Consider the following 23,188-nt stretch of genomic DNA (forward strand, 5'->3'; position numbering starts at 1 on the left):
GAACAGAAGTCACAGAATACTTTACCCGTTTTCTGGGAAGCGTTTGCATTTGTCAATAAATTGTTGCTGGAAGTTCTCCTGTCCCTCTGTGAGTCCCGAGCATGAGCCGAGAACGATAATAGCTGCCACACTTAGGTATAGCATCATTATATGCTTAGTTAATTAACATGGCAGTGTGTTCCTCTGTAAGTATTCTGTCAAATGTGACAAAGCTGCAGAGGATGTGGTTTTTGTTTTGCTACCAAGTGGGGGCAGGGAAATCATCATCTTCTGAAATCAACGTGGCTTGTTCTCACAGGTGATAAGACTATGAGCAATCAGGCTCGGATTAGATTATTGATTGTTAGTTGAGTTAAAATTGGTGCTACTGCTAACCTGCATGCGGCCCCTGCAGCATGTCTATGCGTCCTGTCATGGTCATACCAATAAAATATATTTTGTCTACTTTTAGCGTGGACAAATCATTTCTGATGTAATTTTTCAGTTTCTCTCCAAAACCACTAGGAAACTATTTTTGGAGACTTGATTTTTTTGTGCTATTTTTCTAATCATTCCATGACAATCTTTTTGTTCAGTGAGGTTTGGTCTTATAGATGGAAATGTGTATGTTTTCTGTGTGTTTCCTTACTTGTGTAGTGTGTTATGAAACCATTGTCTAAACGTCCAAAATAGGATGGTCATTTTTAGCTTGTGGACTTTTTGTATTTTGCTGAGTGGCCCCTGAGCCATCTAGAGTTGTTTTCATCATATGGGGTGCCAACTTCACGCAGGTCTCCATAGGCAGCCAATGCATCAAAATGTTTTTTTGCTATCTGATTGTATTAAACAACGTCAAACTCACCAATATTTCGGCTGTATGGAAAGCTTGCATAATCCTCTTTCTATCTGCAAAGTGTTTGTTTCAGAAAAATCCACCGTAAACATGTTATGATTTATTATCTGTCAAGAAATCCGAGCAGACATGGTTTATTTTCTAAGTGTTGAACTTCGGAAGCGCTCGTCTTCTATAACGCAACGTCCCGCTGCCTCCCGCATTATGTGACATTTAGAACCAGGTGGTCACAGGACTGTTGAGCGATTTTCCACGAGCGCTTCCAAACTCCAGGACTTAGGAATAAGAATCACCTGAACCAAATTTCTTGATAGAAACTGGCTCATAACATGTCTATGGTGGATTTTTCTGCAACAAACACTTTGCAGATAGCAAGACTAAATTCCAAGCTTTCCATAGAGCCGCAGTATTGGTGAGTTTGACGTCGTTTAATACAATCAGATAGCAAAAATAAAAACGTTTTGATGCATTGGCTGCCTATGGGAGGTATTGCAACCCTAGATTCATCCGATTATAAAAAAATCTAGTGTTGCAATTTGCGGCTAGCCCTGCTCTAGCGTTTTCACAATAGAGTTAGGCTTTTACCCCTTAAACACTTTGACAGCCGTATGGAGATGCCCATATTAGGAGACCGTAATTTACCGTACTGGGTCATTAAAAACTAAATAAATGTTTTTTATTAGAAAATCGTCGATCGTCTAACCTTCGCTAGTCACCGCTCGTCCATCGATAGCGCATGGCTCCTCTGACATGAACCGGAAGTGACGTTGAGTCCTTTCCCTGCTAAAGCTTCCCAGCTCCCATCCATTTTCTGTTTAGACGTTAGCATTAGCATAGCTGGAGTGCTAGGGGCTAAGCTAGCGAAAATGTTCACATCAACTGTACAGTCATACTTGGATTATATGCGCCCACATTTACGTGAACGGATTGCGCACGCAAAACGCACGGGGAGAAGATGCCTCAGCCAAAACTGCCACTCTATGCCAATGCAGATTGAGCCATTTCGCTGGTGACTGTGGTGAGATTTCAACAGGGGACTGATGATGGGGATGGGGGGATGGAGATTACATGATATTGCACTGATGGTCTTGTAAAATGAATGCTGTTCAGATCATAATATAATAATAGAAATTTCACGGCTAATCTACCAACAAGCCATTCTATTTCGGCTGCCGAAGTGTTAAAGACAGGACTATAGCTTTATATACGTCATAGGCCTATAGGTTTAAAAGTAAACTTCCAGTAGGCTGAGCCCTTTTCGGGTAGTTTACAGAGAGACCACATGACCTATACACCCATTTCTTGTTTAGAAACATTGAGACTAAATGCACAGGTGACTGTATCATGTAATAAATTCCCAACAATCCCCAAACCTGTTGTTTTGGGGAGCGCTGGTTTCATTGGCTCATTTGGTACCGACCTGCGCGCGCATCTAGGTTATTATCAGTGTAACATGGACCAGAAATGCATATCGTATCATAATGTACATTTTCGAGGTGTGAGATGAGGATTAGGATTGTTGTTACAATTTGCTAGCTAGTAAGACCTGGCTGGAACCACTTTAACCATTATTTTATATGTTAACTATTACAAAATAGCAGATACAAGCTCACGAGTGGCCCTGCTGAAAAGTCTGGATCCTGTGGGGTTCCTGGAACAATCTTGAAAAATGACATTTTCTATTGATTAGTCATGCCATGGAGACTTGAGTTCAATAATATTTTTTGGTTTCTGTTTTTTGGGGACATTTTTACTATAATCTATTTTTCTTTTTTTTTTTGGGGGGGGGGGGGGGGGGTTGTCGAATGCGACAAATACAAAACAATATTATTGAAATCAAGTCTCCATGGTGTGAGTAATCAATAGGGGGAAAAGGTCATTGGGAGGGTGAACTACTCCTTTAAAGTGGATGAGTTGTGAAGGGAAAACAAGGCCTAAGGCATCTTCATCTCCCCACAGCTCCGCTCCCCCGTGACCAGGTGGCAGCAGCTCCACAAACACACAAGCTAAGTTAATGAACGCAGGCATACGATGGGCATTTAAGCCACCAAAAACAACACTATTCAATAACATAAATGCATTACAGCCAGGCCTGGAATTTCGTCATTTTACGGGCAAGGCCACTTGGCCTTTGGTGTTGTCAATCTTTGGAGCGCACAAATGCCAGGGCAGCAAGGCCATCAAATAAAATACGATTTTAGTCCATTGAAATCATTTGCTGAATTTAAGGGTTAGGGATGATAACCTAATAATAGATACATGATGTATTTACAATCTGATCCATGCTCAGCCCTGCACCAATCAAAGTCAATGGATTGGTTTAAAGATGGGGACTCAGGGGAGTTAAGATTTCAGAATCTCAACAAAAGACACTGGTGTCTACATGACACTGGTGTCTACTGTCTACATATTGACAAGAAAGAGACAGAGGAGAAAGTGGTACAGTCAGCTGGGGCATTAAGGCCACTGTGGCCTCAGGTCATGCCATTGGTTTGAGGGGCACAAGGCCAAACTGAGGGGCAACAGCGGCCATGGCCTTCATGGCCTCCATGAAATTCATGCCCTGATTACAACATAAATTAGCCATTTTGATATTATTATGATTGTGATTATTTATGAACTCAGTTTGGATTGTCCAGGCTGGAGGGAAGATATCCGAAGCGGCATAAATGCTTTGTCTACAAGTGGCTCTGGAAAGAGTGTCCAATAAATATTTTAATTGTAATTTAATCGTTTATTGCACCGCTTTATAGGGCTGACGTAATGTATGCCTCCTACCTGGGTCACAGCCAGTGGTGTAAAGTAACATTTAATTAAGTACTGTACTTGAGTACAATTGTGAGGTAATGTATTTGTACTTTACTTGAGAATTTCCAATTTCCAAAACCTTTACTTCTACTCCACTACTGTACATCTCAGATCCAAACATTGTACTTTTACTCCACTACATTTGAAGTAGTTACTTTTTAGATTTTGATTATTATTATTACAAAACAATTCAGCCTTTCAGGCTATATACAAAATAGCCGATCTACAAGCTCACATTTTCAGATTTTTATGTGATGTGAAAAATTGAAATGTGACATTCTGCACAATGAGTTATCTTACTTTTGATAAAATGTACGCCAGAAACAGACTATCAAATACGAGTGAGTGACTGAGTGTATGTTAAACGATACAGAGCGACCTCCCTGACAAAGCATAAATTAGGTTTGAGGGGATAGAGCTGCCACGTTCCACGTTGGTAGTAAGGGGAACATGAGAAAATCTGCGAAGTAAATCGTTACCAAGAAATTTCTTCACCAATGTGTTTCTAAAGGTGTGTAATAATATGTATTAAAAGGTTGAAATTCAACTCCCGGGGGAAACCTCATAAAAACATTTATTTGTGTTTGTGTCCCATTAACTTTACTATAAAGGAAAAAATACCAAAAATAAATCTGCTTTAAGTAACGTGTGAGGGGTCAAACTAGGGGTTTATTCATGATGCTGAATCCATTGCAAGCATTTGTTTTGCACGAAAAACATTCCATGGGCGACAAATGGCCCCCACAAAACGGTGAAAAGTGATGATTCATCACTAAACCATAGTTTTGTGGGTCCGATTTTAGCCCAAGGAATGTTTTTCGTGCAAAACAAATGCTTGCAATGGATTCAGCATCATGAAAAACCCCTAGTTTGACCCCTCACATGCTACTTAAAGCAGATTTATTTTTTGTATTTTTTTCCTGTATAGTAAATTAATGGGACACAAACACAAATCAGTTTTTTTATAAGGTTTCCCCCGGGAGTTGAATTTCAACCTTTTAGTACATATTATTACACACCTTTAGAAACACATTTGTGAAGAAATTTCTTGGTAACGATTTACTTCGCAGATTGGTCAAATATCTTATAAAATCCCCTTACTATGGGAGGAAAACAGCATCTGAAAGTTAGATGGAATGCATTTTTACATGAGAGCTGTGACCACTTTTACATTGCGTCTAATGATGAGCAATCGTTTTCTTTTGGCACCGGCCTGCAAATGCATACTGGTTCTTATCAGTGTGACGTTGTCTGGAAATGCATCTATGACTGCGAGTCTATACGGCCACAGGTTGAGCTCCAGCCAGGCCACATATTATGGCCCCATTTACACTGACAGCCAAATCCAGCCTGCCACATCCAGATTGGAATCCGATTGGTTTAAATGGTCACATGGTCACATGATGGAACCAATCAGATTCCAATCTGGATGTGACACTGATCTGATTCAGGCTGTATTTGGCTGCCAGTGTAAATGGGGCCTTAGATTAGGCCTATTGGCAGATGCGCTTAAAAGTTAGGGAAAATCACATTCAGTGGTTATGTGGAATGGTCATAATATCTCTGGCAAAATAGCTTCAACTTATCCTAGTTTTTCCCTTTTTTAAAGCACTTAACAAACACCCTATCATGCAGAATCCAGAGGCTTGGGCCTGTGGTGCCTCTCCAAGGCTACTTTCTGTCAGTGGTTTGGCTACCACCCTCTGACATGGGGCGGCATTAGCTCAGGGGTAGAGAAACCGTCATTAGAATATGGAGGGTTCCTGAAGGGTACCCTGTTTGAATCCCCAGAGGTAGTGTCGAAGAGTCATTGAGCAAAACTCTGAACCCCTAGTTGCTCCTGGTAAGCAGGTTGGTGCCTTGCATGGTTTCCTCTGCCATCGATGCAGTGTGGGTGAATGTAATGCACACATGTATATAAAGTGCCTTGGATAAAAGGTGCTACAGTATCAGTGATGTTACTAGGTTTTCAATGTAATGGGTCCCGGGACCCACAGGTGGTCATTCAAATGGGTCCCAGAAAAGTTTTATGAGTCCTCAATACAATGTTTTCGAGCGCTGTGAGCTTGTAGATCGGCTATTCTCAAAATGTTTGCCTATTTCTTATATTTATTTTACAATTTGGCTAATGTTTGAACTTAGAAATACTAAAACTACTAAAACATGTGCCCCTAATGAATCCGGGCATGCCAAATGGCGTCGGACGTCGGTGGAATCAAAACATTGACGTTTCTATCACCTGTTTAAGACTTTCTACGTGGATTTTATTTGTGTTAACGTAGGGTAAAGTAGGATGCTTTCACCCATGAACAATGGTGGTGTCTGTGGAATTTTAAAATGTTTTTCTTTTACAGCGACCCGGTAAATTATTTTAACATGGACTCCAATGGAGGCGCATCTCCGGGACCCAAGGACCATGACATGAATGAGTCCCTGGGTGAATGAGTTTTTGATGCGGGATGCGCATGTAATGACATCACTGCTCAGTATTAATGTACCATTTACGTTGTGGAGATCACCCAGTGTGAGTTTCGTGTTGAGAGTCACTACTACTCTCTACTCTGTATGTGTCTCATAGGAGGGCTGTGGATTCCACCAACGTTCTAGGGAAGTGGTTCTCAACCCGTGTGTCAGAACCCCTAGGGGGATCCCCAAATGATTTTGGGGATGCCCAGATGATTAGCTTAATATGCAACATTGTTTTCTCACTCAACAGTAAACAAACCAACATACAGTGTATGTGTTAAGTGTCTGCACATTTCTTAAGAGACAATCAGGCTGGATTTAGACTGCACTCAAATCCAGCCTGAACCAGCCAGATCTGTCACATCCAGATCGGAATCTGATTGGTTTAAATAGTCACATGGTCACATGGAACCAATCAGATTCCAATCTGGATGTGACACAGATCTGACTCAGGCTGGATTTGACTGCCAGTTTTGGCCCGACTGTTCACACTGCATTTCCAGGTGACCAGATCTGATCTGTGTGTTCAGACTGATTTTAACAACGTCAACCCAAAGCCGCCCTGCGTCGACATATCTGCTTTGGTTACCATGGTAACAAAGTAGTTATCATGACTTTTCTCTCTTTTTTCAAATTTAAAATGTTCATCTGACATTGCAGATAGGACCTTGTGCCTTCATATATTGCCTTAATTGTTCCTGTACATTTCTCATGTACTGAGGCATCCCTCCAAGCGTCAAACTTCCTTCGTCAAACAGGAAGTGCCCCCTCTTTTGATTGGTCGATACTTGATTGTTCCTTTCTTTGGCTATAACTCATCAACCGTTTGTCATACAAACTTGTGGGTGGTGTCATTTAACTTGATTAAGAGTCCTTCACCTTAATTGGTTGAACTTAGCCCCGCCCCTCTTCTGATTGGCCAAAACTTTATTTGGCTTTATTTCGTCAACCGTTTGTCGTACAGACTTGTGGGTGGTGTCATTTGACTTGTTTCAGAGTCCTTCAGCTTAAATGGTCTAACTTAACCCCGCCTCCTCTTCTGATTGGCCGAAACTTTATTTGGCTTTATCTCGTCAACCGTTTGTCGTACAGACTTGTGGGTGGTGTCATTTGACTTGTTTCAGAATCCTTCAGCATAATTGGTCTAACTTAGCCCCGCCCCCTCTTCTGATTGGCCGAAACTTTATTTGGCTTTATCTCATCAACCGTTTGTCGTACAGACTTGTGGGTGGTGTCATTTGACTTGTTTCAGAGTCCTTCAGCTTAATTGGTTTAACTTAGCCCCGCCCCCTCTTCTGATTGGCCAAAACTTTATTTGGCTATAATTCATCAACCATTTGTTGTACAGACTTGTGGGTGGTGTCATTTGACATGTTTCTGATTGGCCGAAACATTATTTGGCAATAACTCATCAACCGTTTGTCGTACAGAATTGTGGGTGGTGTCATTTGACATGTTTCAGAGTTCTTCACCTAAATTGAAATCATATATTTATACACACCTTTGGTTGATTATTCATCCCCTACAATAATACCAATTGGTATTGGGTTTTACATCATTGTTATCATTGACCAACGATGAATAACTTGCAAGGATCGTGCAATCGTTAAATGAGCAACACAGCCACATTCAAATATATATTTTTTAATAATTGTTACTATGTCTTGGTGGAGCCTCGACCCATGATGGACTTCTTAGTGTTTTTCTCAGGCCTCAGCAGGATTATATAACACTTTGGGCCAAACAATGCCAGCAATAGACCAAAGCTAGATGCTAAAATAGCAAACACCTCCACTGCATCTGCATATTTGCCTGGAGAGCTGATATATGCCGGGATGAAGCCTATCCACACGGCACAGAAGATCAACATGCTGAAAGTGATTAACTTGGCTTCGTTGAAGTTGTCTGGGAGATTCCTGGCCATGAAAGCTAGGACGAAGCTGAGGAGTGCCAGTAAACCAATATAACCCAGCAGCACTGCAAAACCAACCGTTGACCCAACATCACACTCATAGACTATCTTATCACTTTGATATTGTGTGTTTTTATGAGGAGTTGGTGAGGCGGACACGAGCCAGACAGTACAGATAATTGCCTGAATGAAAGTAAGAACCAGAACGGTTCCTCTCTGCTGCACGGCACCAAACAACTTCAGGATGTCTCCACTCCCAGGCTTGGAGGCCCTGAACACGGCCAACACCACCATAGTCTTTACCAGAATACAAGCCACAGACAAGACGAAAATAATCCCAAACACTGCATGTCTCAGCTGACACGTCCAGAGTTTGGGACGACCAATGAACAAGAGTGAACACATGAAACACAGCTTGAGTGACAATAAAAGTTGGAAGCTGAGTTCTGAGTTGTTGGCGCGCACCACAGGCGTGTCTCGATGGTAGACGAAGATTCCCAGGACGATGGCACACATGAGCGTGCCTAGCAATGAGATGGTTGTCAGGGCGATTCCTAGGGACTCGTGGTAGGAGAGGAACTCCACCACCTTAGGGATACAGTGGTCACGCTGGGGATTGGGCCAGGATTCATCTGGACAACTGGTGCACTCTGCAGAGCCTAGCAGTAACAATTACAATGACAGTTTAGGCATTTAGGAGATGCTCTTAATAGATATGTATATACCGTGTATATACAGTACAGTATATACATCTGTACATTGAAAGGGCAAAAGGGCAAGGTTAAATGGACATACATGTTGTCGTAACGATGACTTACTGCACATAGTCTTCAAATGGTTCAGAATGCCGCAGCCCGTCTAATAACTGGTACAAGAAAATACGACCACATCACACCCATTTTAGCATCTCTCCATTGGCTGCCAGTTGATTTTAGAACACTCCAACAGGTCAACTTAATACCAAAGGACATATGGCCTTTGCTTTTAGAGCCCCTACCCTTTTATTTGGAATGCCCTGCCTTAGTGTTGTCACGATACTGGATTTTCAACTTCGATACGATATTTTGAAGAATTTCGATACTCGATACCATTTTCGATACCACGCAACTACGGAGAATTTAGTGCAACAAATGTATTTTTATTTTTTATTTTTTATATAATTTTTATCCCACAATTTTGTAACCCATCTTTTCACCCAGTGCCAATTGCCTATGTAATCCTGGGCTCTGCTCTCCCTCTGCCAACCTGGGGAGGCAATGGACTGACCTCATGCTTCCTTCTATGCATGAGGAGTCCAAGTTGCTTCTTTTCACCTGACAGTGGAGATTTCCCTGGTTTGGACGTAGCGCGTGGAAGGAACACGTTATTCCAACCAGTTCCTTTCCCCTCCATCAGGCGCCCCGGCTGGCCAGGGGGAGGCATTATTGAGACCAGGATTACGTGCATGTTTTTGTGAGGGTATCAACCCTAGGAGACACGGGGAGAACAGGCAAACTCCACACAGAAAGGCCCTATCGCCAACCCCACCTAGGGTGTGGGCGCTGATGACGCGGAGGAGGAACACGCCGCCAGTGCCCACAGCGTCCCCCGGCGGGAATCGAACCCAGGACCAACAAATGTATTTTATTTAAAGAAAAATATACAAATAAAAAAATCTGGAAGAAATAACTACACTTTCTTTCACAGTAATATTTTTCTTTCATAGTAACAGTGAGTGCATGGCATGCATTGCAATTGTAAAGTAAATATTGAGGTAGTGTGCATATTCAAAAGCCTCAGATTGTCACACTGTAAAGGCCAGGGCTCCAGACTTTTTTCACCAACGTCCCAGGACCGTCCCAAACTTCAAATTTAACCGTCCCCAAATGAATGTAATCCGTCCCCAAACATTATATTAATAATATATATAAATTCATGAATTAATATATTATTGTTATAATATGTATTATTATTATTATTTAACTATTATTATTACCCTTATTATTGTTACCCATATGCTGGTGAAATTGGTTTGGCAATCCTTTCTGTTTTTATACTGTCATCAGTATCAACAAGCAAACCCCTGGTTGCTTGTTTCTCTCGCAAAAACAAAACCTGGCAACATTGGGTGATCAGATTCAGAGAAGTGTTTATCTTAGCACAGGACGCTAAACAAGCAGGCTGCAGTGGACACACATGATGCTCATGATTACATGCATTTATGTAGTGCAATATTGTGGATATGTGTGGCTGGCTACCAACAGGGAGGAAACATCGGAAAAGCACTGTTGATGACAGGGAAAATAGACGCTTTGCACGGAAAATAAAATAGACGCTTCACAGACATTTTTTAGCGCTTCTTCAGCAGCCTTTGCTATAGATTTCAGCACTTTTGCGGGAATAGCATGGTGCCCTGTCCTTCAGCACGTAAAGCGGGTGCATTAATCTGGCCATTCTTTGGCATGATGTGAGTTTGTATGCCTTGTAGATTAGCTGTGGTGGCTGCGCACTAGCTGCAGTTCGTTGTGTGTGTGTGAGAGAGTCAGAGTGTGTGTGGAGGGATGAGGGAGGGAGGTACGGGGAGAGAGAGAGCGAGCCCCGTTCAGCTCGCATCGTTGTTTTTGTTCAGATGAACTGTAATGAGATGGAGTTATTTATTTGAGCGAGCGGACCTGTTGTTGTCGAGAGTTAAATATAAGAAAGAGAAAATAAGCCGCCACAGCTCGGGAACGCTCCAGCTTGCATGGCCGTACCGAACTGTAAAACGTAGTATCGATACTACCGATACTACGGAAAAGTCGTATTGTACCGAATGGATTTTTTCAGTACCGATATTTATCGATATACCGATATTTTTGACAACACTAGCCCTGCCCCTTGACATCCACCTTGCTGAGTCTGTCCCCCATTTTAAATCTCTTCTTAAAACCTATTTTTACACACTAGCTTTTACTCCTAATTCCTGTAACCTTTATGTATTTGTGTTCTGCATTATGTATTTATTTATTTGCATTGTTTTTCTGCATTGTTTTTAACCTTACAACCTTTTGTGTGTATGTTCTGTTCTTTGTACTCTGCTGTTTGTGTCCCCCTGTAAAGCACTTTGTAACCTGGTTTTGAAAGGTGCTATAGAAATAAAGGTTTACTATAGAAATAAAGGTTTATTATAATACAGCTACATAATGTAAACCTACCAGTCTCATTGCTGATCTCTCCCTCAGAACAAGCAATGCAGTCAAAGCAGCAGACGGGTTCCCCTTTCCTTCTGGCCAGACGGGTTCCAGGGGAACAACTCTCGCTGCATACTGACCGAGGAGGCTGCAGATGAAAGGAACAGATTAGCATTTCTATAAATATGGTGCAACTTTATGCAAATGTGGCACCGGAAGAAAGTGAAAAAGCTCTATAGAGGCCCTTTAAAATGTTTTCCCCCAGTGCACAAGAGGTTCGCCTCCCTCCGCCTTAGGGTTGGAGGGGAGAAAACTCTGACTGTTGTTTATGTGTACGGATATAAAAACAGAGTATTCAGAGTATTCTTGAAAACCGATGGGGGGATTTTTTAGTCTTACTGGGAGACTTCAACGCACACATGGGCAATGACAGAGATAATTGGACTGGCATGAATGGAGGAATGGTTTCCCTGATCTGAACCCAAGTAGTAGCTGGTTGTTGGTTTTCTGTGCTAGTCATGGAATGACGATAACAAACACCATGTTCAAACATAAAGGTGCTCATAAGTGTACTTGGTTCCAGAGCACCCTAGGCCAAAGATCAGTGATCAATTTTGTAATCGTATCAGCTGATCTGGGCCTGTATGTTCTGGACATTCCTGTGAAGAGAGGGGCTTGACTGTCAACTGATCACTATTTGGTTGTGAGCAGGGAAGCCCCGGACAGAACGTTAGGAGAATTCTGTCTGGCAGGAATTTAATTCCCACCTCTGGTGGGATTTCTCTGCCATCCCTATGGATATTGGGGACATTGAACAGGAAAAGGCAATGTTCAAAGCTTCTATTGCTGAAGCTGTGGCTTTGAGATGTGGTCAGAAGGTTTTAGGTGGCTCACACTACACACCACCCCCTGTTGGTGGGTGGTGTGTAGTGTGGACTGACACCGGATATATTTTATTTTATTTCAAGCTCGCCCGAGGAGCGGGCGAATTGAATGGGCCAATCAGGGCTGTAGACTTGAGGCACGTGGTAGGCTGGTCTGGCCAAAAAACAGCCGTGGACGCGGCCGTGGACGCAGGCGGCCGGGGACGCGGCCGTGGACGAGGCCGCGGCCGTGGACGCAAACGGCCGGCCGTGGACGCGTCCATGGACGAGGCCGCGAAAAAAAGGCTGCGAAAAAAAAAGAAAAAGTGTCTATTGTATGTATTTTTTGATGGAGAATTCAAATATGACCTTCTTTTTTGCATAGGACAACTCTAACCTGCATCAATTGGTATTTTATAATTGCCAATTGTACCCTATCCATCTCATAAACAAATTGGATGTCTATTGTATGTATTTTTTGATGGGGAATTCAAATGTTACCTTCTTTTTTAGATAGGACAACTCTAACCTGCATCAATTTGTGCATCCAACCTACTTACTATCTATCTATCTATCTATCTATCTATCATTATCCAGTTTCTGTCTATTGTTGATCCCTCCCCCCACCACCACTCTGATTGGTCCATCAGACTCATTGTGAGTATTTAACATAGCCCTGTTTAGCTCCATGACACAGTCATGACACAGTTCCATTTCATTCCATTTTTCAGTACTTTGTACTTTACTGAGTAGTTATTTGTCTGAGTACTTTTTACTTTTATCCGTTACATTTTAACACAAGTATCTGTACTTTTACTCCGCTACATTTTCAAAACAGGCTCGTTACTTTGGTTTTAATGGTAATGTTGCGCCGGTGCATATCTGAATTATCTGATGCGCATCTGATACTAGGCACACACAGTCGCACGCACGCACGCACACACACACACACACAGGCACACAGCCACACACGGAGAGCCCCTCCGCTCAGCAGCAGCAGCAGCAGCAAGCAAGTTCACAAAAGTTCTTTTTTTCGCCAACAGACAACTCTCTCTGCTTTCCTCTTACCTGCAGGCTGCCTGCAGGACATCCTCGACATGTTCCCAAATAAATAAGTCCTTATTTAAACAGTACACAGCTTCCAATTCCAAACACAGCCTTTGTGATCATTAGGCCTAATCCACCCGTACCGCTGGATTAAGAATTGACGTCTTTTCTCTTTTTGTCTTTCCAGGTGTAGCCTATTACAACTCGTTAAGCCTCGTCAGAACGTTTTAAAGTGCACTGATCAGTAAAGAGAAGTGTAACATTGTCTCTGTAGAGAGGTTAAAACGAACCAAAACAACTTGAAGCAGTAACATGGGGTATTTTTTTTGCTTTGCATACTTGAAGGCATCAGACTAATGACATAAGGTACATTTCTCACCTTAAACAATGAAAAGCATGTACTGCTATGTGTTTGAATAGGGAAACCTTATTTATTTATTTTAGCTTTTAGAAGAAAAAAAATATTAAAATAAGATTTTGTTTGATAATATACGTTTTGCCATAATCATGCAGCTTTATTACAATGACACAGCTATAACAGCAATGTTTAAAAATGTTATACCGTAGATTAATCTAATTCTTTTTTAATTCATATTATCTTTGTATCCATATCGTGATATTAGACTGGATAATTATCGTCTGCTATTTGGGATATTGTACTACAAATACCAAGTCTTATTTGTCCTTTTCTTTAATAAAACAAAACGGACTCGAACCCCCTAGGACTTGGACTTGACTTGGACGCTTTTAGGTGGACTTGACTACAACACTATAGCACATTCTCACAATGATATCATAAACATATTAACTAGTATTGTAAGATTACTTTTTAAAATGACAGTACCCCTTTAGATGACAGTCCTACTTCAATTTAATATCCTTCAAATTCTATTGGCTTTGCACAGAAACATACAGTAAAAATACTTTTACTTTTACTTCAAAAGTACTTTTCAAATCCAGTACTTTTTACTTGAGTAAAGTTTTTAGTTGAGTACTTTTACTTTAATCAAAGTACTTGTACTTTTACTTGAGTACAGAATGTGAGTACTTTTCCCATCTCTGGTTCCATGTTTGCAAGTTCCTGAGGCTGAACTCTCTTCTGGACTAAAGGTGAAGGACGGACGGACGGACGGACGGACGGACGGACGGACGGACGGACGGACGGACGGACGGACGGACGGACGGACGGACGGACGGACAGACAGACAGACAGATAGAAGGTTGATGCACCAATTGATGCAGGTTAGAGTTGTCCTATCTAAAAAAGAAGGTAACATTTGAATTCCCCATCAAAAATACATACAATAGACATCCAATTTGTTTTTGAGATGGATAGGGTACAATTGGCAATTATAAAATACCAATTGATGCAGGTTAGAGTTGTCCTATCCCAAAAAGAAGGTAATATTTGAATTCTCCATCAAAAAATACATACAATAGACATCCAATTTGTTTTTTAGATGGATAGGGTACAATTGGCAATTATAAAATACCAATTGATGCAGGTTAGAGTTGTCCTATGCAAAAAAGAAGGTCATATTTGAATTCTCCATCAAAAAATACATACAATAGACACCTTTTTTTTTTTTTTTTTACGGCCTTTTTTTCGCGGCCTCGTCCATGGACGCGTCCACGGCCGGCCGTTTGCGTCCGCGGCCTCGTCCACGGCCGCGTCCCCGGCCGTCTGCGTCCACGGCCGCGTCCACGGCTGGGACGGCCGGCCGTTTGCGTCCGTGGACGCGGCCTCGCGTCCGGCCGTTTGCGTCCGTGGACGCGGCCTCGCGTCCACGGCTGTTTTTTTCGCGGCCACGTCCATGGACGCGTCCACGGCCGCGTCCATGGACGTGGACGCGGCGGCCAGCGGCTGTCTCTCGCCACAGTCGTGACTGAGGCTAAGCAGCGGTTGTGGAAGGAGTTCGGAGAATCCATGGAATAGGACTTTCGGGCGGCACCAACGTTTTTCAGGAAGATCATACTACGACCCCTCAGGAGGGGAAAGTGAGGAACCATCCAAGCTGTGTACACTCGAGAGACTCGGAGTAGAGCTGCTGCTCCTTTGCTTGGAAAGGAGCCAGCTTAGGTGGTTTGGGCATCTAGTAAGGATGCCTCCCGTCCTTGTAGGCCAGTCAATCTAAGCTAAAAAGGGGCCTGACCCAAAAGAAATTGCAATAGTAATCATTCAGGGTTTTTTATGATCCTTAGGGTCATCCAAAACACATGTTAAAAATCTTCCAAAATATTCTTAGTGGATCAAGGTAAATTCAGGGGATTCAAGTTTGGGTCCCTTCACTTACTATACAGGAAAAAAGACCCCCCAAAAAGTCTTCTTTAAGTAGCATGTGAGGGGTTTTCATAATTCTGAATCCATTGCAAGCATTTGTTTTGCATGAAAAACATTCCTCGGGCCAAAAACTGACGCACAACACGATGGTATAGTGATGGTTTAGTGATGAGTCATCACTTTTCACACTTTGTGGGGTCCATTTTTTGCCAGAGGAATGTTTTTCGTGCAAAACAAATGCTTGCAATGGATTCAGAATCATGAAAACCCCCTAGGTAGACCCCTCACATGCTACTTAAAGAAGATTTTTTTGGGGAGTCTTTTTTTCCTATATAGTAAGTGAATGGACCCAAACTTGAACCAACTGAATTGACCTTGATCCACTAAGAATATTTTGGAAGATTTTTAACATGTGTTTTGGATGACCCTAAGGATCATAAAAAACCTTGAACCATTACTATTGCAATTTATTTGGGGTAAAACCTCAGATTGACTGGGCTATTGATGCATATCCCACTGGGAGGAGACCCTGGGGGAGAACGAGGGCCAGATGGGGGAATTACATCTCCACACTGGCCTTGGAACACCTCGGGATCCCCAGGAGGAAGTTGGTAATGTTGCTCAGGAGAGGGAAGTCTGGAGCTCTCTGCTGGATTAAGTGATTGAAGATGGATGGATAATGGGAGTATGAGTGCTATTTGACAAAGATCGGTCTAGCATTGTCCAAGATTAGCTGCATACAGACGGACACACACACACACACACACACACACACACACACACACACACACACACACACACACACACACACACACACACACACACACACACACACACACACACACACACACACACACACACACACACACACACACACACACACACACAGGGGTGAAAACATGATCTCCGCCCACCGGTCTGGTGGACTAGCTAACAGATATAATGAATTACATTCAAATCATTAGCTCAACAGTTGACCTTGTATTAATTCTTATTTTTATTGTCTTATTGTTTAAAAAAAAAAAAAAAATTATCTCTTATTGCACTTTCTATTGTATTAAGTTAAAGTGACCTTTGTGGATTCACGGTCCCAGAAGATTCTGTCTTCATAAAGGATGAGTTGTTCACCTGCGGAGGGTGACTTCTTGAACACACCTACGTGTTGAAGCTCTGTGCTTCCGTCAGGGAGCCACACCCAGTTCATGACATCATAGATTGGTAAAGCATCACCGTTCTCATCAAATGATACATCATCACCAAATGATGTGCGGAAGTTGACCTTTTCCATGTAATACATCAGCTAGAAGTGGTGATGAGCAAAGTTAAGCAAGATACTACTGCATACAATATACTCACTAGTTATAGTCGGGGAGCCACAGGCCCAAAAGCTCAAAGAACAGGGTTTTACTTGTGATGTCATGACATAATTTTTATTTTTGTTTTTTCTATTCATTTGGTCATTAAGGTATACAGAATGAGAGGCCTGCTCTTCCGGAAACATTGTGAAAAAAAAGGTTATGGTCATTTGTATCACTGTCCCATTGATTTCACTATACAGGATAAGAATACAAAATAAATCTGCTTCAAGTAGCATGTGAGGGGTCAAACTAGGGGTTCTTCATGATTCTGAATCCATTGCAAGCATTTGTTTTGCAAGAAAAACATTCCTTGGGCTAGATTTCGGCCTCTCAAAACTGTAGATTTTTGATGACTCATCACTTTTCACCGTTTTTTGGGGCTGAAATCTAGCCTTAAGCCGTGTGCACACTACAGCTATATAGTTATAAAAATAAACAAGCTAAACAACCAGGCAGCTTGGTGAAAACATGCAGCTTTATTTTTATGCAAATGAGCCAACCAGTCAGCCTGCTTTCGATCAGAGAAAACAGGTTGTGTGTGTGTGTGTGTGTGTGTGTGTGTGTGTGTGTGTGTGTGTGTGTGAGTGTGTGTGTGTGTGTGTGTGTGTGTGTGAGCGTGCGCATGCTTGTGTGTGTGCGTGTGAGCGAGAGAGAAAAACAAAAGGATTGTTAATTGATTGGAATGTTAAGTACCACCGATAGGTCAGCGTACCTCTCTCTCTTGCGCTCTCTCTCTCACACGCGCACACACACACACAGCGCTACCCCAGCTGTCTCCTCTCCCCGGGGGAGAATCAGTGTTGGATGCAGGGGGCTCTCACGGGAGAACACTGTGTTTTCACGACTTGTTGGTTGTATATCCTTTCATTTCAGTCCATATATATGCCAAATCATCATTAATATTACATATATAGCCGTTATTTAAAAAAAGTGAAAATATTTATGTCGCAATTTCTGCAGCTCCGTGTCTGTGGTCAGACGAGTTGACTTGGGGGGCTGAATCCCCGCCTTCTCAGATCATGCTGTGCTCTGATTGGCTGGGCATAAAAAAGCAAGCTCTTTACCAATGTGAACGATAAACCCAAGCTCTATAAAATTGAGGACTAGTGAAATAAAAGCAAGCTTTTCATTTACAAGCTTTGTTTTCGAGCATGGAAGCTGGTTTCCAGAGATAACATTGAATTACCAAGCTAGACGTTTAACTTTATAGCTGTAGTGTGCACGAGGCATCAGGAATGTTTTTTCATGCAAAACAAAAGCTTGCAATGGATTCAGAATCATGAAGAACCCCTAGTTTGACCCCTCACATGCTACTTAAAGCAGATTTATTTTTGTATTCTTTTCCTGATAGTGACGTCGATGGGACTTTTTTCCCGCAATGTTTCCAGCAGAGCAGGCCTCTCATTCTGTGTACCTTATTGACCAAATTAATAGAAAAAACAAAAATAAAAAGTATGTTATGACATCACAGGTCCTCTCAAATTTTGGGCCTGTGGCTCCCCGGCTATTAAAGCAGAAATAAGCAGTTTTCTGCTGACATAAGCAGGAATCATGCAATTGCTTATTTAAAAAAAATATTTTTATTTTATTTTATTCAGGCGGCTAACAATGCTACCTTTCTAATATTTAAATTGTGAATTCATATCAGTAGCAATGAGCTTCTCAATAAGAAGGAGAGTAAATTGTGAACTAAACATTAAGGCTACATTCACACAGGCACGTTTTATGACGATTAAAACGAATCCTATAACGTATTGTTGAAAAATACACAACGGTTGGGCATGTGTGAAGACGCATCCGTATTCTTTTTCGAATAAAAGAAACGAATGCAAATCCCCCAAAAAACGGTGGTTTCGATGCGCTACCGCAAACGCTTCCCTGTTGGTGTGAATCCATCCGTCTCAAATACAGGCAATGAAACATTGTGGTAGGCTATATAGAGCCATGTGCGGGTTAAATCCATAGTTATTTATAAAAGGTTAAATCCCCCCGTCTGTTCTCATTAGATTTCTGACGATTCTGGCCGCCTCCTCCCCTCATTGATTTCTGATCACCGCTCCCTCGATCGCACATGGTGTATTATTTGTGAGGAGTTGTTGCTCACAGTTAGATAAAAGGAAAGTGCCACAGGAGTCACTTGTATAGCTGTATATCATATATAGGCTATAGGCATAATAGGCTTATAATATATAGGCCGATGTGTGGGTCTCTCGCCCTTGCCTCGCGCGCGCGGCTCTCTGTGCCAAATCGTGTCCAAATGGAGACGCGTCATGCGCGGAGCGCAAAGAGGGAGCCAGTGGAGGGCAAGACGAGGGTCAGAGAGAGAGAGAGAGAGAGATAGAGAGAGAGAGAGAGAGAGAGAGAGAGAGAGACACGTTGACGCTCTACTCTTCGTAGATATTCATATCTTGCTAATGTATTTGCTGTCTGGTTTATTGCTGGTAGATTTTGCGAGTCCCTCCGGCCGCCGCTGGTTTTATTTTTTGATCGCCCGTTTACGACCGACGACCGCAGATAAATAGGCTAACGCCTGCTCAATTTTGCGGCGGTCCTGCGGGTACATTGTGAGTTGAACTTGAAGAATTAATAAACACAGGGAGATGAAGGAGGCATTATTATGCAGCTTGGATACATACATGTCCCATGGACAGACGTGGACGATTCCTTGTTTGTTTCGGATGACAAAGTGCAGTGCGAGCGCAAACGTATCAATTAAATATGCAAGAATGTAGCAACTTCACCCCTCCCATTCGCAAGACTAAACCGAATTATATTATGAGAATGTGGCCTAAAATAGATCAAGAGGTAATTGAGGAAGTCAGTGATTTCAAATTTCTTGGTGTCATTCTTGACTCTCAACTTAAATTTGATAAACACATAAAGAAGTTAAGCAAGACTCTGAAAACCAATCTGAACTGTTTTAGAATGACCAGACAATACATACCACTGTACGCTGCACAACTGTTTATGCATGCCATGGTATTTTCCCATATGTCATACTGTGTTACTGTCTGGAGCCAGGCTTCACAGACAACAATAAAACCAATTACATCGCTTTATAAACAAGCATTGAAAATAATGGATAAAAAACAAATGAGATGGCACCATTGCATAATTCTTCGAAAATACAATATGCTCAGTTTTGACAGTTTCATTAAATTCTCCTTTATCAAATTAATCTTTAAATGTGTAAACGATCTTGCCCCAGCAGTACTTTGTCCCCAGGTGAAAGGGACAGGTACTAGTAGAGTCACAAGGGGATCAGCAAATGGCGACCACAAGGCAGCAATGCGCAGCACCACGTTTGGTCAGACCTCATATTCAGTAAAAGGGATATACACATGTGGAATATCCCTACCGACTGAAATAAAAAATCAAACTGACCTCAAAATATTTAACGAAAAGGTTAAATGTTGGTTAAAATCAAACCAAAACTGTGAACATACGTAGGACACTTAAGAATGTTAATGTTCATTGCTTTTTTGAATAAATTGGAATGATTTTGTACTTTAGAGTTTCATGCATGTACTTTTGTAATCGATTTTTGGTAGATATTGTATAATTTTGTAATAGATTTTAGATAGATATTTGTATATTTTTGTAATAGATTTTTAGGTAGACACAGTATATGCATAGAAAGGCCTAACCAGGGACTGGGGTTGCAAATTAGCCTAGGCTACAAACCCTACATACAATGCAACGGTTTCATGTTTTTTAACTTGATACATTGTTTTTGTATTGTCCCTGTCAAATAAACATTAAATAAAAATAAAATAAATCACACCTGCCATGGCTGTATTGTCTGCAAACTGGCACAGCTGTGCCCAGTGAAAGGCCCTCTTCCTGGCACACACTGCAACATGTCATGGATGGCATGGGCCAGGGCATAGACAGCCTTGTACACATTATAGATGATTTGGGGATCCAAAGGTAAAGGTACTGTTCCAATGTCCTCTTGTCCAGTACATACCCGTCCACCAGCATCCACCCACTCTGATGGAAGGGGTGGAATTTTACATTGAAACGTGTGCTCCCAAAACTGCCTTACCTGAAGACAGACCATCAAGACTGAAGATCAATTCATACTTTGCACAGAGCTAAAATACAAGACGCATCACACTACGTGTCTCACAATGTGCTCATGCTTAAAACACTTCAGAAGCCCAAGAAAAAGCAACCCGCAACTATGAATATTTACGACCGGTAAATATATTTACAACCGGTTTCACAAGAAAACAGGAGCAAATAATAATAAGGGTAAGGGTAATAATAATAATATCTCAAATTTATCTAGCGCTTTTCTGAGTACCCAAAGCCGCTTTACATGGGGCAAAAAAGGGGGGAATAAGGGAGTCAACATAATGTATTGTGGGTAACACCGCCATATAAGATACCGTTTAGGGGAAACACCAGCTGCCTTGTGGGTATTTAATTGATATAGTAGTGCCAAGTAGTAATCAGATGCTCACGATAGTGTAGCGAAAACAGGAGAGGTCCTACGATCAGCCCATCTATTATAAAGGGTTCAAGTGGTTAAAAAAACAAACAGGTGTCAGCTTGAAATAGCAGCTTAAATACTACAGTACCATGCTATGTTCATGTATGGAGTCAGGGTCATTGTCAGGATGTACTTTTAACATGTAATCCTTGAGACCTGGTATCTCTCCATGGCGGATGTCAAGACCCAGGGTGCCTCTCAGGTATGGCATGTAGCGAGGAGACTGGAGTGGGGTAAAGTATACCCAGTACCACGAGGCTATCCATTGCAGACCTGTCACATTCTGCTTTACCACCTGTGAAATGTGTTGAGATACCACTCAGTTTGTCAAGTTATTGAAAGTGTGTACGGTATACAGACATACACATACTTTGTATTTGTACTTTGTGTGTGTGTGTGTGTGTGTGTGTGTGTGTGTGTGTGTGTGTGTGTGTGTGTGTGTGTGTGTGTGTGTGTGTGTGTGTGTGTGCGCGTGCGTGTGTGTACACATAAAAATAACAGTTAGTTATGGCAGAGATCTGTGAATGTCAGTGGTGTAAAGTAACTAAGTACATTTACTGTACTTACAACTGTACAATTTTTAGGTATTTGTACTTTACTTAAAAGGATATTCCACTTTCAACAGGGAGCAGTGGTAGGGCCTCTCTTCACATACACACCCATTGTAACTTCAAACTCCATTTTAACCATGATAGATTCATTAAAAACACCCATTATTTTTTCTGGTGACTCATTTTACCTTCCTAATACGTGAGCAGGCTGTGTTTTTTTGTTAACTTTTTTCATTTATTTTTCTTTTTCTAATGTTTTTTATCCCACGGTTTTTGTAACCCATTTTTCTCACCCGGTGACTACCTAACCTGTAGTCCTGGTTTCCGCTCTCCCCCTGCCGTGCCAGGGGACATTGGGGAGCACCCGACTGGCTAGGGGGAGGTAGTATAGAAACTAGGACTACTGCATGTTTTTGTGAGGGCCTATGCCCAAGGAGACACGGGGAGAACATGCAAACTCACCACAGAGAGGCCCTATCGTCAACCCTGTGGTATTATTGTAATAATAATGTTTAAGGAGTGCCTTTATTTTGAAGTAGCGGGATGTGACGTAAGAGACAGGACGCAGCAGATAAGCTAGGGGGGAGCGTTGTGATCTACCCGGGGTATTGACTAGCCTAGCCTGCTGAGTACACTGCTGTGTTTGTTGCTGCTGATTGTTCAATAAATTACAAGACTTCGGGATTACGTCGTGGTACGAGCCTTTTGTAAGAATAACTTCACATGGTGTCAGAACTGGGCGACCTGTAACCGGAGCGAAAAAAGCAAGAAAACGGAGACGGGAAGGAGAGGAGAGTGTTTCGTTTTGGCGGGGGTATGGGAGACGAGCCACAGGCGGCAGCTATGGCGCAACCAACACCGACTGCGACTTTCACCATTCAACCTCCAGAGCCATTCGATTTCACCAAGCCTCAAGAATGGGAACGTTGGATAAGACGTTTCGACCGATTTCGACTTGCAAGTAACCTGAACGCAACATCAGAGGAAAACCAGGTGAACACTTTAGTATATTGTATGGGCGATGAAGCCGAAGATGTGCTAAGGGGGCTAACACTGACTGCTGATGATAGGAAAAAGTACACGCCTGTCAGAGAGGGCTTTGATACATTTTTTTGTCCCTAAAAAGAATGTAATCTATGAAAGAGCCAAGTTCAATCGGCGTGTGCAACTACCAGGAGAGACGGTAGATTCCTTCATCACTGCTCTATACGGACTAGCTGAACACTGCAATTATGGACAGCTACACAACGAGCTGATCCGCGACAGGATAGTGGTCGGATTGAGGAACGTCGCACTGTCGGAAAAGTTACAGCTAGACAGTGGCCTAACCCTGGAAACTGCCATAACAAAGGCAAGGCAGTCTGAAGAAGTCAGAAGACAGCAGTCTGATTTAAGAGGAGAAAACGGCAGTGCTAGTAATAAT

General features: G+C 42.1%; 1 protein-coding gene across 1 annotated transcript in view; it reads right to left on the minus strand.

Annotated features, from left to right (window-relative positions):
- Positions 1-7,763: 7,763 nt before the first annotated feature.
- LOC308305907 (vomeronasal type-2 receptor 26-like) overlaps positions 7,764-23,188 on the minus strand; it is a gene marked incomplete at its 3' end in the record, with an annotated part of 60,550 nt that continues 45,125 nt past the window's right edge. The window contains exons 5-6 of the mRNA XM_080750803.1: positions 11,192-11,315; positions 7,764-8,677 (exon numbers count right to left, since the gene is read on the minus strand). Of these exons, the coding sequence (XP_080606929.1) occupies positions 7,764-8,677; positions 11,192-11,315 (1,038 nt within the window). The remainder of the gene's footprint in view (positions 8,678-11,191; positions 11,316-23,188) is intronic.

Source organism: Nannobrachium achirus, assembly GCF_963921795.1.
Source record: "Nannobrachium achirus genome assembly, chromosome: 20".
Lineage (NCBI taxonomy): Eukaryota > Metazoa > Chordata > Actinopteri > Myctophiformes > Myctophidae > Nannobrachium > Nannobrachium achirus.